Raw genomic sequence first — 14,602 nt, forward strand, 5'->3', positions numbered from 1 at the left:
ATCAACTGCCCGGTCCCCAGGAGTCTGGGAAAAATGCCCCCAGCATCAATCCACACTCTTTTTTTTTTTTTTTTTGAGACGGAGTTTTGCTCTTGTTGCCCAGGCTGGAGTGCAATGGCGTGATTTTGGCTCACTGCAGCCTCCACCTCCCGGGTTCAAGCGATTCTCCTGTCTCAGCCTCCTGAGTAGCTGGGACTACAGGCGCCCACCAGCACGCCTGGCTTATTTTTGTATCTTTAATATACAGGGTTTCGCCATGTTGATCAGATGGGTCTCAAACTCCTGACCTCAGGTGATCTACCTCCTTGGCCTCCCGAAGTGCTGGGATTACAGGCGTGAGCCACTGCGCCCGGCCCATACTCTCTTTCTCTCTGCTCTCCAGCTGCCTGGAAGGGCCTGCTTGGGCTGAGAGCTCATCCTTCCTGCCGGGGCCCAGGGCCTCGGATACCCTGTCCCCTCCCCACCCACCTTGCCACCAGCCCTGAGCTCCTGGCACCCCCGGCCAGTCACTGGCAGTTGGCGGGGGACCATCTGGACTGCCACGGCCACTCCCTGCCTCCCTCCTCTGCCATCTGACTGTGGACCCCGCACACGCCTCCCGCACTGTTGTTTTAATTAAACTCCGAGGAACTGGGCACAGTGTGGTTCGCGATGTACGTTCTCGTTTAATTAGGTGCTCTCGGTAGCATCAGGCGGCCGAGGCCTCCCCCTGCACCCTGGCTGGCTGCTGCCCACACATGCTCACGGGGAGCCCTGCGGGGCCACATGCACACGGGAAGTGCTCACGTGTGAACACGTGTGGGCGCAGCGCAAGCTTGAGCATGTACAAGTGTGAGCACACGTACCCACGTATGAATGAAATACAGGGTTCTCGTCCTCATCAAAGCCACCCTCGTAGGCACACAGGCATGCACACACACACACACGGGAATGCCCACAGACCCAGCTGTGGGCACCAAAACCAACTGACTGAGGCCCAGTCATTTTGGCCCTAATCTCTGATGATGTCATCAGTAGCCAATCAGCGCAGTTTCAAGGTCGTCCAGGTCCCTGGCCCAGGAAGGACGGACAAGGGGCCTGAACCACCTCAGACAGCATCCAACCATGCCCCCTTCAGGGCCCCGATGGGTTCAGACCTGGTTGGGTGGAGGGCTTTTGCAGCCCATCCCGCTCAGCTTCTTCTGAGCTCAGCCAGGCCTGTGTTCAAATCCTTGCTACATGCTAGCTGTATGACCTGGAACAAGTGTGGGTCTGCCTGGGCCTCCGTTTTCCCCTCTGTGAAAAAGGCTTGGAGGAGATCACAGGTTCTGTTGCCTGCACAGTGCCTGGGATGCTGTTAGTGCTCAGGGCTTTCCACTGGGCTCTTTTTTTTTTTTTTTTTTTGAGACGGAGTCTCACTCTGTTGCCCAGGCTGGAGTGCAGTGGCCAGATCTCAGCTCACTGCAAGCTCTGCCTCCCAGGTTCACGCCATTCTCCTGCCTCAGCGTCCCGAGTAGCTGGGACTACAGGCGCCCGCCACCTCGCCCAGTTAGTTTTTTGTATTTTTTAGTAGAGATGAGGTTTCACCGTGTTAGCCAGGATGGTCTCGATCTCCTGACCTCATGATCCACCCGTCTCGGCCTCCCAAAGTGCTGGGATTACAGGCTTGAGCCACCGTGCCCAACCCCCACTGGGGCTTTTTCCCATCAAGCAGTGACCCCTGGGCTGGAACTGCTGCTCTCTTGTTACACTGGGGAGGCGGGGATTGATTCTGGCTGCACCTCCCTGGATCCTGCCCACCTCTCCCTTGCCCCATTTTGGCCTCCCGCCCTCCTGCTGCTTGCCTGGGGCTCAGTTTCCTCCCAAGATGGTGGCTTCCTGCCCACCTCTGTCCACAGCCACCCAGCCCTGTGCCCCATGTCCCATCTGGGCCTTTGCAAACAAATACATGTGTGTTCTTTAAACAAACAGCAACATTGTCTACACCAGGAACAGCACACTTTTTCTTCAGAGCACCAGAAAGTAAATATTTTTGGCTCTACAGGCTGGACAGTCTCTGTCACAGCAACAACCCAAAACTCTGCCATTGTGGTGGGAAAGCTGAGGAATGAATGGGTGTGGCTGTGTGCCAATAAAACTTTATTTATTTATTTATTTGAGACGGGGTCTCGCTCTATCACCCAGGCTGGAGTGTAGTGGCGCAATCTCGGCTCGCTGCAAACTCCGCCTCCCGGGTTCACACCATTCTCCTGCCTCAGCCTCCCAAGTAGCTGGGACTACAGGTACCCGCCACCACGCCTGGCTAATTTTTTTGTAGTTTTAGTAGAGACGGGGTTTCACTGTGTTAGCCAGGATGGTCTCGATCTCCTGACCTCGTGATCCACCCACCTCGGCCTCCCAAGGTGCTGGGATTACAGACGTGAGCCACCGCGCCCAACCAATAAAACTTTATTAACAAAAACAGCCACAGGGCCACATGTGGCCCTGAAGCCATCATTTGCAGCCCTTTACCCCCTCCCACTCCAGCGTTCCTACCAGATGCAAATGAGCTGCCTATTTCTTGCACTGCGATTGGTCACTTTTTTGTCACTTGTCCTTTGGAATGGAGTTGGGCGGGATGGGGGGAGCGGTTATGAGTCTGCACTACAGGGCTATTTCCTAATTTTTTTTTTCTTTTTTTTTTGAGACAGAGTCTTGCTCTGTCACCCAGGCTGGAGTTCAGTGGTGTGATCTCGGCTCACTGCAACCTCCACCTCCTGGGTTTAAGTAATTCTTCTGCCTCAGCCTCTCAAGTAGCTGAGATTACAGGTGCCCACCACCACGCCTGGCTAATTTCTGTATTTTTAGTAGAGACGGGGTTTCACCATGTTGGCCAGGCTGGTCTCGAACTCCTCACCTCAGGCGATCCTCCTGCCTCGGCCTCCCACAGTGCTGGTGTGAGCCCCTGCGGCCGGCCCATCTTGGTTTGTAGAGCACCCTGGATGTGAGGCAGCTTGTCACTCAGCCAGCTCAGCTCATCACCTCAGCCCAGAAGCACATTCCCACCGGTCAGGGAACTCTGGGACCAGGAGATCCCAGGGAGCTGAGTTTCTCCTCCTTGTCCCCCGACCCCATCACCACCAGTCTCCATTTACCATGGAGGGGAGCTAGAACCTCGCCACCCAAGAGGGATACCGAGCGCTGGAGACCTGCGGCCACTCACCGTGCTGGAGGATTGAGTGCTCAACCAGGATTGAGTTGTTTGTTCATTGATTGAGCTCCTACTGTATGCCCGGTTCTGCGCTGGGTGCTAGGGACGCAGATGCACCATTTCAGAGTTCCCTGCTGCAGAGAGGACAGTGGGACGTGTAGGGACATTTAGGGCAAGGGAGTTGGAGCTAGTCCCAGGTGGTCCAATCAGTAGACAGATGCGGGAACAGGGATTCCAGGCCAAGGGAACAGGACAGGTGACCCGAGGGAGGGGGCTTGATGACTTTGAGAGCCGTGGAGGCCAGCGTAACTGGGCCAGAGAGAAAAAGAGAAGGGAAGGTGGCAGAGGCCGGCAGCAGACAAGCAGCTGGGGCTCCTTCTGAGGGTGGTGGGACCACAGAAGGGTGTATAGCGGGGGAGCAGTGTGGTTTATGTTTAGAAAGGCAGGCGGGTGCAGTGGCTCACGCCTGTATTCCAGGCACTTTGGGAGGCCAAGGCGGGCGGATCACAAGGTCAGGAGTTCGAGACCAGCCTGGCCAACATGGCAAAACCCCTTCTCTACTAAAAATACAAAAATTAGCCGGGTATGGAGTGCATGCCAGTGCCTTCCAGCCTGGCCAACAGAGAGACTCCATCTCAAAAAAAAAAAAGGTGTCTTCCAGGCCAGGCACAGTGGCTTATACCTGTAAAGTACCTGTAATCCCAGTGCTTTGGGAGGCCAAGGTGGGAGGATTCCTTGAGCCCAGGAGTTCGAGACCAATCTGGGCAACATAGTGAGACCCTATCTCTATATTTTATTTATTTTATTTTTGTTTTTATTTTTTTTGAGACCGAGTCTCACTCTGTCCCCCAGGCTAGAGTGCAGGGGCATGATCTCAGCTCACTGCAACCTCCATCTCCCAAGTTCAAGTGATTTTTCTGCCTCAGTCTCCCGAGTAGCTGGGATTACAAGCGTGCACCATCACACCTGGCTAATTTTTGTTTTTAATAGAGATGGGGTTTCACCATGTTGACCAGGCTGGTTCTTAAACTCCTAGCCTTAAGTGATCCACCTACCTCAGCCTCCCAAAGTGGTGGGATTACAGGCATGAGCCACCGTGCCCAGCTGATATATCTATCTGTCTGTCTGTCTGTCTACAAAAATTTTTTAAAAGATAAAAAGAAAGGCGTCCTCAGGCTGCTGTAAATGAACCCACTCAGCACTGTGGACCGTGGGGCCAGGTTCGTGCTTATACATAGCAGGAGGCAGAGCATCTCTGAGCCTCACCCAGTCCATTCCAGGAGCACCCACCCCCAAGTCATGACAACTTCAGATATCCCCAGACATCGCCCAGTGTCTCCCAGGGCTGCAGAATCACCCCCCAGTGAGAAATATTCTAGCCTGCTCAGTTCCCTCACACAAGCCTCCCCCTTGTACAGAAGAGGGACCCAGCCAGGTGCAGTGGCTCATGCCTGTAATCTCAGTGCTTTGGGAGGCAGAAGTGGTAGGATTGCTTGGAGCCAGGAGTTTGAAACCGGCCTGGACAACACAGCGAGACCCCCTCTCTACAAAAGTTTTAAAAATTAGCCAGGCATGGTGGCACGTGCTTATAGTCCCAGCTATTCAGGAGGCTGAGGCAGGAGGATCACTTGAGCCCAGATCATTGAGACTGCAGTGAGCTGTGATTGTGCCACTGCACTTGAGACAGCAAGACCCTATCTCAAAAAAAAAAAAAAAGAGAGAACTGGCTGTAAAGGATGGCACCCAGGGCTGAGGTCACGCAGCCAGGCAGGAGCCGGACCCGCGGCCGGGCACTCCCTGAGCCCCAGGCTGGAGGGGTGGCCGTGCAGTGCTCAGAACCATGCCCATTTCTCTCCCGTCTCTGCCCTCAGAGGACCAGCTGCCCTCTGGCTTCCCCAACATCGACATGGGCCCGCAGTTGAAGGTGGTGGAGCGGACACGGACAGCCACCATGCTCTGTGCGGCCAGCGGCAACCCTGACCCTGAGATCACCTGGTTCAAGGACTTCCTGCCCGTGGATCCTAGTGCCAGCAATGGACGCATCAAACAGCTGCGATCGGGTGAGTGTGGGTGGCTCACAGGACGTGGGAGCCTCGGAGGGCAGCAGGGGGCAGGGAGCATCTGCAGGCTCCAAGCTGTGGGGACTCCTGGAGGACAGCAGAGACAGTGTGCGGCCGTGGCAGGCATTGGCACTGCAGGAGTGGAGGCAAATGTCTTCAAAGTCACACACTGAGGTTATTAGGGGGCATAGATGGGCATGAGTACCGGGGAGCTGTAGACAGTGGTAGAAGAAGAATGCTTCAACACCTGGCCAGCGTGGGTATAATGGATGCAGACACGCACAAGGGTGGGGAGTTATATAGGGCCATGGTGGGGGGAGAGTGTCTCCCATACTCAGGCAGTGAGATCACGACTGTCACCCACAGACTGTTGTGGGTGATAGGAAGCCACTGAGGGGGCTGGGCGCAGTGGCTTATGCTTGTAATCCGAGCTCTTTGGGAGGCCAAGGCAGAAGGCTTGCTTGAGGCCCGGAATTTGAGACCAGCATGGGCAATGTAGCAAGACCCTCGTCTCTAAAAGGAAAGCAAGCAAGCCACCAAGAATGGTGGGTATTGGGAGCGCCCAAGCATTGGGAGACAGACAAGCAAAAGTGTCGGTGAGCCATGGAGGGTGAAAAGGGGAGACCAGCTTCAATGGGTATGTAATAGGGAGCTATGGAAGGTGGCAGAGAGAGAGCATCCTCTATACGGAAGCAGTAGGCATGTCCAGTGAGACTACAATGGGACCCAGACAGGCAGGAGTAGTGGAAGCTGCGTAAGGCAATGGTAAGTGTCCAGAGGTGACAGGTAAGGTGATGGGGAGCCATAGAAAACTACAGGGAGAGAGTGTCTCCAAGGCTGAGCAGTAAGAACATCATGGGACAAAGACAAGCAGAGGTGATGGTGGGGCTTCAGGTCTGTAATGGGGCACCGATGGGCAGTCCAGCCTCTCTGTTCCGGCCCTAGGGGGGCTAGGGAGACCTTGGGACACACAGAGCCTTGGGGATGGGCGGTTCCACCATTGTGCCTCCACAAAGCACCCACGTGGCCCATCTGCGGGTCCATCTGTCTGGGGGGCTGTGTCTGCGTGTGTGTCGTCCCCCCGCTTCACGACATGTCCACGTGTGCGTGTCTGGGCTCCCCGTGCCGGCCTGGCCTGCCTCCCGCATGTGGGCACAGGCACGCAGGCCTCGCCACTGTCATACACGGGCCTCCCTTCCCCCACCCGGAGCAAAGTGTCTGCCTGCATCTCGGCCACACGTGCACCCACATTGCAGTCACTCCCGTGCCTGTGCACACAGGGCGGTGACCCGCGCACGTGCCTCTCAGCCCGCACCTCCCTAGTGCTCGTGCGTGGGGACACACGTGGTGGAGCTGTGTCTCCATACATTGGGAGAGCACACGTGTGGCTGCACATGCGTGTGTGTCTATGTCATGGATTTACTGTTTTGAGTTGTGCCGGGCTTGACACCCTGCCTTCATTCAGGTCACTGTTGAGATCACCCTGCCCCTCTTTTTGCTTTCTCTCTCCCCTTCCTCCGAGGACCCCGCCACGGAGCACCCCTCTTGCAGCAGTCCCTCCCCGAATCATCCCCAGTGCCCCACACTCACTGCCCATCCTTGCCCCCAACCAAAGAGCCCACTTACCCGTTCTCCGCTTTCTGCTGCTCCTCCTTAGTGAAAACCAAGCCACAAAAAAGATCAGACATGGAGCCCAGAATCTCTTCCCTGGAGAGACTCAGACCTCACACTGGGGGGACATATTGCCTCCCCTCTCCCAGCCCGGCTGAGGATGTTTGCAGCTCCGTGGCCTCTGCAAGCAGGGGAGCGGTGGCCTCAGTTTCCCCATAAAACATGCCTATTTCCTTGTGTTCTGGTGACCTCTGCAGGATCGAATGTCTAACGCCTGCTAGGTGCTTAGTGAACATAAACCACTTTAGGAACCGTAAGAAATACTATTATTATTATTATTATTCTGAGCATCCCCCTCTCTTCCCCCACCCTCCCCTCCTCGATGAGGACACAGGATTCTTCGTAACCACCTGTTAACTTCCTGTTCTCTTTTCTTATCCTCCTGTTGTAAACGTTCAGAAACCTTTGGTAAGTCTGATTTCATCATCACGTCAACAACTAACGCCCCATCCCCTTTGTGCCCCTTCTGTCCCCTTCTCCTCACCAAACTAACAGCCACCGTGATGGTAACTGTGACCCACTCTGCCTGGTATGTTTACTAACGCCCTCTCCCTCCTCCCCACAACGAGCCCCTCAGCCCTCCCCAGCTGGGCACTAGTGTGCAGCAGAGAAAAAAAACCCAAAGGAAAAGAGGAAAAGAGACAGGTCCACAAGGGGCCAGGCAGACCTCAGAGTGGAGGCTGAGGGGGGTTCAGAGGCATCCTCGGGCTCATGGAACTTCGCATCTAACAACATATCCTCCCCCACTTTCTTCTTGGCCTTAGCCCTGCTGGAAAAGGATTTAATTACAGAAGTTTGGGGGCTGGGGCTAGGCGTGGGGTGGAGATTTTTCCAGCGTAGCTGCTACTGGGCACTCCTCATCCACTTTTCTCAGCATTCAGCCTGAATCCCATGAAATCAGTTATGGGACTAATTCATACTAAAGTGAGAGTGATTGATGTCAGTCTATGATATCAGTCCTTTCATCTCTCTCCAGGTGGGAAGTGGAACACCTTTTAATGTCTAAGAGATACAATGTTTCCGCTCAATAGAATAGCCCTGAGTGATTTGGCCAGCTTGAAAAGACTTCTTTTTTTTTTTTGAGACAGTCTTAATCTGTCACCCAGGCTGGAGTACAATGGCACCATCTCAGCTCACTAAAGTCTCCGCCTCCCCAGTTCAGGCAATTCTTCTGCCTCAGTCTCCCGAGTAGCAGGGATTACAGGCACCCGCCACCACACCCGGCTAATTTTTGGATTTTTAGTAGAGACCGGGTTTTACCATGTTGGCCAGGCTGGTCTGAAACTCCTGACCTCAGGTGATCCACCTGTCTCAGCTTCCCAAAGTGCCAGGATTACAGGCGTGAACCACTGGGCTGGCTTGGAAAGACTTTCTATAACCCTGGCTTCCACCATCGTCATCCCAATGTCCTAGCAAAGGCCAGCCTGGATTTCCGCTGACTCGGATTCCACTTCTCCAGGGTTTAACTTTAGGCAAATTCCCATTTCCTCCCCTGTAAAGGGTGCAGAGTGGCCTCATGAGGATATCTCGAAAGATAATACAGGGACCCCGAAAAGTTCGGGCCAGAAGCTCCTCAGCCCAGGAGGCCGGAGAGCTAGGCTCAGTGCCCACCCCTGCCTCATGATGGGACCTCAGAGATTCCCCTCTGAGCCTCAGTTGGCCCATCTGTAAAATGGGTTTGGGCCACGCAGAATGAGCTGTTTTTTCACGTGTCTGGCCACTCCTGGCAGATCCAGGTCTTAGGATCTTCTTGGCCCTAGCCAGCCGAGTTATCAGGTTATCGGCCATCAGCAGCAGAGAGAAGAGAGCCCAAAACTTCTCCCTGGATCTTGAGCAGAGGGGGTAACATTCCAGCCCTGAGCCACCTTTTCCTGTTTTGCAGTTAACCGTCCCTACCCCCAAGGCCCAGATAAACAGGTCTTTCCTCTTTTCCTCTTGGTAAGAAGGCTGCAGGCCTCTCCCCGTCCCTCCTACTTGGCCTGTCTGTGACACCCTTCCTTGGCTGTATTAATGCCTGGCCCTGGGGCACTAACCCCACCCACCTCCCTAACTCTAACAAGATAATTCCTGTTGCTCCTTGTCCCTTCCTAGTCTGGACTTGAAAACAGTCCCTTGCTGGGCTCCCTAAGAAGGAAAGAAGGAAGGCGGGGGTCATGAACCTCCCTCCGTTGGCGCAGAGGGAAGGCCACCAAAGGCCCAGGCTGACAGACCTCCCCTGGGCATAGAGACGCCCCTCAGCCCGTCCAGAGAGTCTTCTAGACTCCATCCCTCCACCCCCAGAGATTCCTGCCTCCTACAGGAAGCCCTCCTGCTTTGACAAGCCCTCAGACCTCACCCTGCTCTTAGGAGGCCTCTTGCAGCTTCATCAGCAAAGCCTGCAGGGTCTATATGCCCAGGGCTGGCTCGATCCCCTCCCCGGGGCAGAGTGCAGAGGCCTGGCTTATGGCCCCCGCCCAGCTTCCCTGGGGCCCCCTGGCCCCCCACGACCACCTTGTGACATTCACCTGGTTCTCTCTGCTTCCCTTACAGAAAGCACTCCGATCCGAGGTAAGAGGCTCCTCACTCACCCGCCCACTCACGCTCTCTCTCGCTGCCCACTCAGCCCCGCAGGCTCCGCAGGGGCCGTCCCCAGGCCCGCTTCCATGTGTGTCCACCCTGCCACCACCCTCGTTCCACCCAGTGTTAGTCTGGTCTCTGTGTCTGTGTCTGTGGCCGGGGGGGCTGAATGTGGCCGAGGTGACTCCTCAGGTCACGTGACTGTGGAAGGCCGGGGGGCTCTCTCCCGCTCTGGGAAGGACCCTACGTGGCAAGACCCCCAGAGTGCTGGGAGCCCCATGGTGTTTAGCCACCTCTAAAATGAGCAGTGCAGGCCGGGCGCAGTGGCTCACGCCTGTAATCCCAACACTGTGGGAGGCCGAGGCAGGTGAATCATCTGAGGTCAGGAGTTCAAGACCAGCCTGGGCAGCAAGGTCAAACCCCATCTCTACTAAAAACACGAAAATTAGCTGGGCGTGGTGGCTGGCACCTGTAATCCCAGCTACTCGGGAGGCTGAGGCAGGGGAATCGCTTGAACCCGGGAGGCAGAGGTTGCGGTGAGCCACCAAGATCACGCCATTGCACTCCAGCCTGGGTGACAGAGAGAGACTCTGTCTCAAAAAAAAAAAAAAAAAATGCAAAGTGGGCCTTCCAGCTCCACAGTTCTTTCTGATCTGGAGGGTCTAACCCAAGGACACGTAGAGACGCGCTCTCAGGTCAGTCTGCTCCATCCCTTATCCACACCCAACTGCTGCCTCAGAGAAGAGCCAAGAGAAGGCCTGAGTGGGAACCCTGGGGAAGAATCAGTGTCCAACCCTACCTTTGCTACAAATGCTGTGTGACCTAGAGCAGTCTCCCGACCCTCTCTGGGCCTCCTTAGTGATGGAGATAACGGCCTGCTTCCCAGAACCTCGAGGTCAAGGAAGAATAGGCAGTGTTCAATGGAGGCAGAGTCTTTATCCATGACCTCCAGAGAGAATCCCCCGATTTGTGGGTCCATGTCATTTCTGTGTGTGGGATAGTCACAAACAAGACTGGAAAGCTCAGTCTGGATGTTTCGATCCTTGGTGCCATAGGCTCTGATTGAAGCCTGTGATTCAGACACATTTGAGGATATTCACTCATCTTCATTTACTCATGGTCGACAGGCCCTTGGGTCCAGGCCTGTGATTCAAACATACTTAGATATGTTATACTAAGTTTTATTTACTTAGGAGAATAAGGACTTTGATCCAGGCCTGTGATTACAAACATACGTGTGGAAACTTTTGCCTTTTTTTTAATTTTTGGGCACTCAAGTTTTTAGCTAGGCCTGTAATTTAAGACATACTCGGCTGCATTTACTTGTGAAAATGAAGGACTTGGTTCAGGCATGTGGTTTCAGATATCTTTGGGGAAATCTTCGCCTCGTTTTCATTTACTGATGGGCACAGTAGTGTTTGATCAAGGCCTGTGATTTCAGATATTCTTGAGAAGGTTCATTCATTTTTTTTTTTTTTTTTTTTTTTTGAGACGGAGTCTCGCTCTGTTGCCCAGGCTGGAGTGCAGTGGCCGGATCTCAGCTCACTGCAAGCTCCGCCTCCCGGGTTTACGCCTTTCTCCTGCCTCAGCCTCCCGAGTAGCTGGGACTACAAGCGCCCGCCACCTCGCACAGCTAGTTTTTTGTATTTTTAAGTAGAGACGGGGTTTCACCGTGTTAGCCAGGATGGTCTTGATCTCCTGACCTTGTGATCCGCCCGTCTCGGCCTCCCAAAGTGCTGGGATTACAGGCGTGAGCCACCGCGCCCGGCGGTTCATTCATTTTTATATGTTCATTGGAAGTGAAGTCTGATTTGGGCCTGTGATTTCAAATGTATTGAGGGGAAATCAGTTCTATTTTCATCTACTCATGAACACCAAGACCTTGGATTTTTGCCTGTGGTATTTAAATTTTAAATATGCCTGTGATTTGAAAAATTGCCGTCTTCTTTATATCTGTATTTACTCATGACCAACAAATTCTTTGATCCAGGCTTGGGGCATTTTAGCCTCAACTTTACTTGTGAGTATAAGAGGCTTTCAATCAGACCCCTGATTTCAAACACTTTTGAAAATTTAATCTAATCCTTGTGTACCTATGAGCATCATAGAATTGGGTCTAGGACCATAATTTTAAACACACTCGATGAAGTCCATTCAATTACTCAGGAGCACCAGGATATTGACTTCAGGCCTGTGGTTTTAAATACAAGCAGGTAAATTCAGACTTTTACTTCGACGACTTAAAATACTCGGGGAAATTCTGACTTCTCTTCAATCAATTTCAGGCCAGAAGGCTTGGATCCATGGCTTTGATTTCAAACATAGTTGATACACACCAGCCTCAGCGTTTTTTACTTTAGCTACCTCAGGGTATAACCTAATCCTGAAATTTCAAACACGCCTGAAGAAGTACAACCCTGTCTCCATTTACTTATGGGCGTTGAGGACTTTGAGGACTAGGATTCCAAACACAATTGAGGAACGCAGACCCATGTTCATTTAGTCATGGGCACTGAATGAAACAAAGCAACCACCGGCTCCCTGGATTTTCACTTGATCTGTGGTGGGCCCCTTTGGGTCCCTGGATCTATCAAATGGTGGTTATGAGTTGTAAATGCCAACCCACTCTTTCCTTCTGGCCGGGAGAGCATCACTTAGTGCTTTCTCAACCACACTTTTCTCCAGCTTTGTAATTCAACTTGGCAGTCATGAAGCAGCAGCCTCATGACCAGCTGCTTTTCCACTGCGAGTGGAAAATTTGCTGGGGAATCTGGTGTGTCCAGGCCCCGGTGGGGCTACATGAGGGGGTGGAGGTTATACAAGGCCTGGCCGAGCTGGGGCTTCCAGGTTTTCTCAACTCTTATCTGCCTCTCTGGCCCAGCCAGAACAGGAGACAGGCCAGACAACACTGGTGGGACAGCTTTCCCCTGCTCATTCCTGGTCCCCCCTCTGACGGACCAAGCCTTCTCCCCTCTTCCCACAGGAGCCCTGCAGATTGAAAGCAGTGAGGAAACCGATCAGGGCAAATACGAGTGTGTGGCCACCAACAGCGCCGGCGTGCGCTACTCCTCACCTGCCAACCTCTACGTGCGAGGTAGGGAACGCCGTGTCCAGGTCAAAGGCAGGGACCCGCCCCGTCCCATCCCCCTCCCTCCTCGGGCTCACCGCCTCCGGGCTCCCCCGTCCCCTGCACACCCAAGCAGGAAGGCCCCTCCCCGGTCGCGGTGGGACTTGGCCGAGGCGGCGTCCCTCTCTGGGCCTCAGTTTCCTTACGTGTAGAATGGGGGCAGCTTAAATTCCCTTCCTCGTGCCTTGCAGCAGATGCCCCGTGGGCAGCAGGGCTCTGGGGAGGCAGTGATGGTGGGGTAGGAAGGCGTGGGGCAGGGTGAGGGGGTGAGTCTTGGGTCTACAGGGCCAGGGGAGCCTGCAGGCCTCTGCCCCACCCCACCCCACCCACCTGCCCACCCGAGTTGGCTTCTGTGGCGTGTCGTGCCTTCCCGTGCTGTGTGCTGGCTTTGCTTCTCCCAACTTTGTGGCCTCGTAGCTCCCCGCTTCACTGCCCCCCCAATCCAGGGCCCTCAATCTAGAAGTTGGGGAGGGGTCTTCGAGGCTGCCCCCTCGCCCCCCACCGGCTGGTCCAGAGCCCGGTGCCTTCTGTCTCTTCCTAATGACTCGGAGAAGGACAGTCCAGGCCGTTGGGAGGCTGGGGCCACAGCGGGCACAGGCACCCGGGGGGCTCGGTAGTTGCACCAAGCTGGGGCAGGCACGGCACCCAGCGAAGCTTGTTGCTCTCGGTTTCCAGTTCCCACTCAGTCATGCCCAGCAGCGTGGGGGCCTCGCCCCGGCACCTCCCCACTCCCCGGCCCCAAGGAAGCTTCCTTCTTTGTGGGTCCCTGGGTGCTGCCTCCAAGGTGCCAGGGGGCTCCCTTGCCCCCAGATTCCTCCGTTGGCCTCCTCTTATCTCGTGTGTTGGCTCTTGGGTCTTTTCAGAAGTTGTAGTCTTGTCCTCCTCCTCCTCCTCCTCCCCCTCCTCCCTTTTTCACCTCGTAGTAGCTGTTTCTGATCCGATTTGTGGTAGAAACAGCTTCTGCCAGGATGCCACGGCCCCATTCAATGCCCAGGGCCGCCCCAGTTAGCGCTGTATAATTGACTCGATCACATCCTTCTCTGGGCCTCAGTTTCCCCCATGCGAAGTGCCACGCCCTAGTCATTCTCCATCCAGGAGGCCGTGTGGCTCATCCCCCGCCCACAGACCCTCACTCACCACCTTTGTCCTCACCACCCACAGCACCCGCTGGCCCTGAAGTGACTCCTTGGTCCTGGACCTGGGGTTTTGCATTTTGTCTGTGAGGAGGAGGCCGCATGGAGGGGGAGGGGATGGGAATGTGGGTGTATGGGCGGGTGGTGGGTAGGGGCACGTCTGATCCGCTGTCACGGCACCTCTGGTGAGTTGTAACGCGTTCGTGACTCCAACTGACTGGTCTTCACCTAACCTGCTTATTTCTCTGCCAACACCTGGGATGGGGGTTTGTAAATCCAGCAGGGCTCAAAAGAGTGTGGACAGCGGGTATGGGGCAGGGAGCCGGGTGGGGCCTTTAGTGAGGGTGCAAGAAGGGAGGGGGGCTTCTGTGTCCTCATCGCCCAGAGGTGGGGTCCCCAGCATGAGCCTCCATCCTCTTGGGGGCAGTTGAGGGAGTGAGATTCCACTTCCCCATCTTTGCCTGGGTCTTAGATGCTCCAGAATCAAGCTCAGAAAAGAATGGAGAAAGGCAAATGTAGATCTTGTATGTCAAGGGCAGAGTGGAAAAAAGACAAAAAGGTCATTGCTGTTCTTTTTATTTTTTAATTTTAATTTTTTTTTTTTGGTTTAAAGAAAAAAAACAACAAACTATTGCAGCTTTTAGCCTTGGGAAGTCCTCTTTTTACTCTCTGTATCTCCCCTATTTTTTCTCTTCTTCCCATGTCATTGTGTTCCGCATCAAACCCCCTTTACATCCCTCAGAGCTTCGAGAAGGTTGGTGTGTTTTTTTCTTTTTTACTTTCTTTACCCACATTTTTACATTCTGAAAATGACACGCACACACACAAAACACATGTAGACACCACACGGACACACGCTGACACACACACAAAAAATAGAAAAATG

General features: G+C 54.3%; 1 protein-coding gene across 8 annotated transcripts in view; it reads left to right on the forward strand.

Annotated features, from left to right (window-relative positions):
• PTPRS (protein tyrosine phosphatase receptor type S) overlaps nt 1-14,602 on the forward strand; it is a 142,710-nt gene that overhangs the window by 76,983 nt on the left and 51,125 nt on the right. For 7 of the 8 annotated variants that reach the window (XM_023185666.2, XM_023185670.2, XM_023185665.1 and 4 more), the window contains exons 5-6: nt 5,041-5,229; nt 12,440-12,550. In XM_023185666.2, the coding sequence (XP_023041434.1) occupies nt 5,041-5,229; nt 12,440-12,550 (300 nt within the window). Of the gene's footprint in view, nt 1-5,040; nt 5,230-7,299; nt 7,309-9,429; nt 9,448-12,439; nt 12,551-14,602 lie in introns of all 8 variants that reach the window. The other variant, XM_031934837.1, reaches the window with a different exon arrangement.

This window comes from Piliocolobus tephrosceles, chromosome 21 (genome assembly GCF_002776525.5).
Source record: "Piliocolobus tephrosceles isolate RC106 chromosome 21, ASM277652v3, whole genome shotgun sequence".
NCBI lineage: Eukaryota > Metazoa > Chordata > Mammalia > Primates > Cercopithecidae > Piliocolobus > Piliocolobus tephrosceles.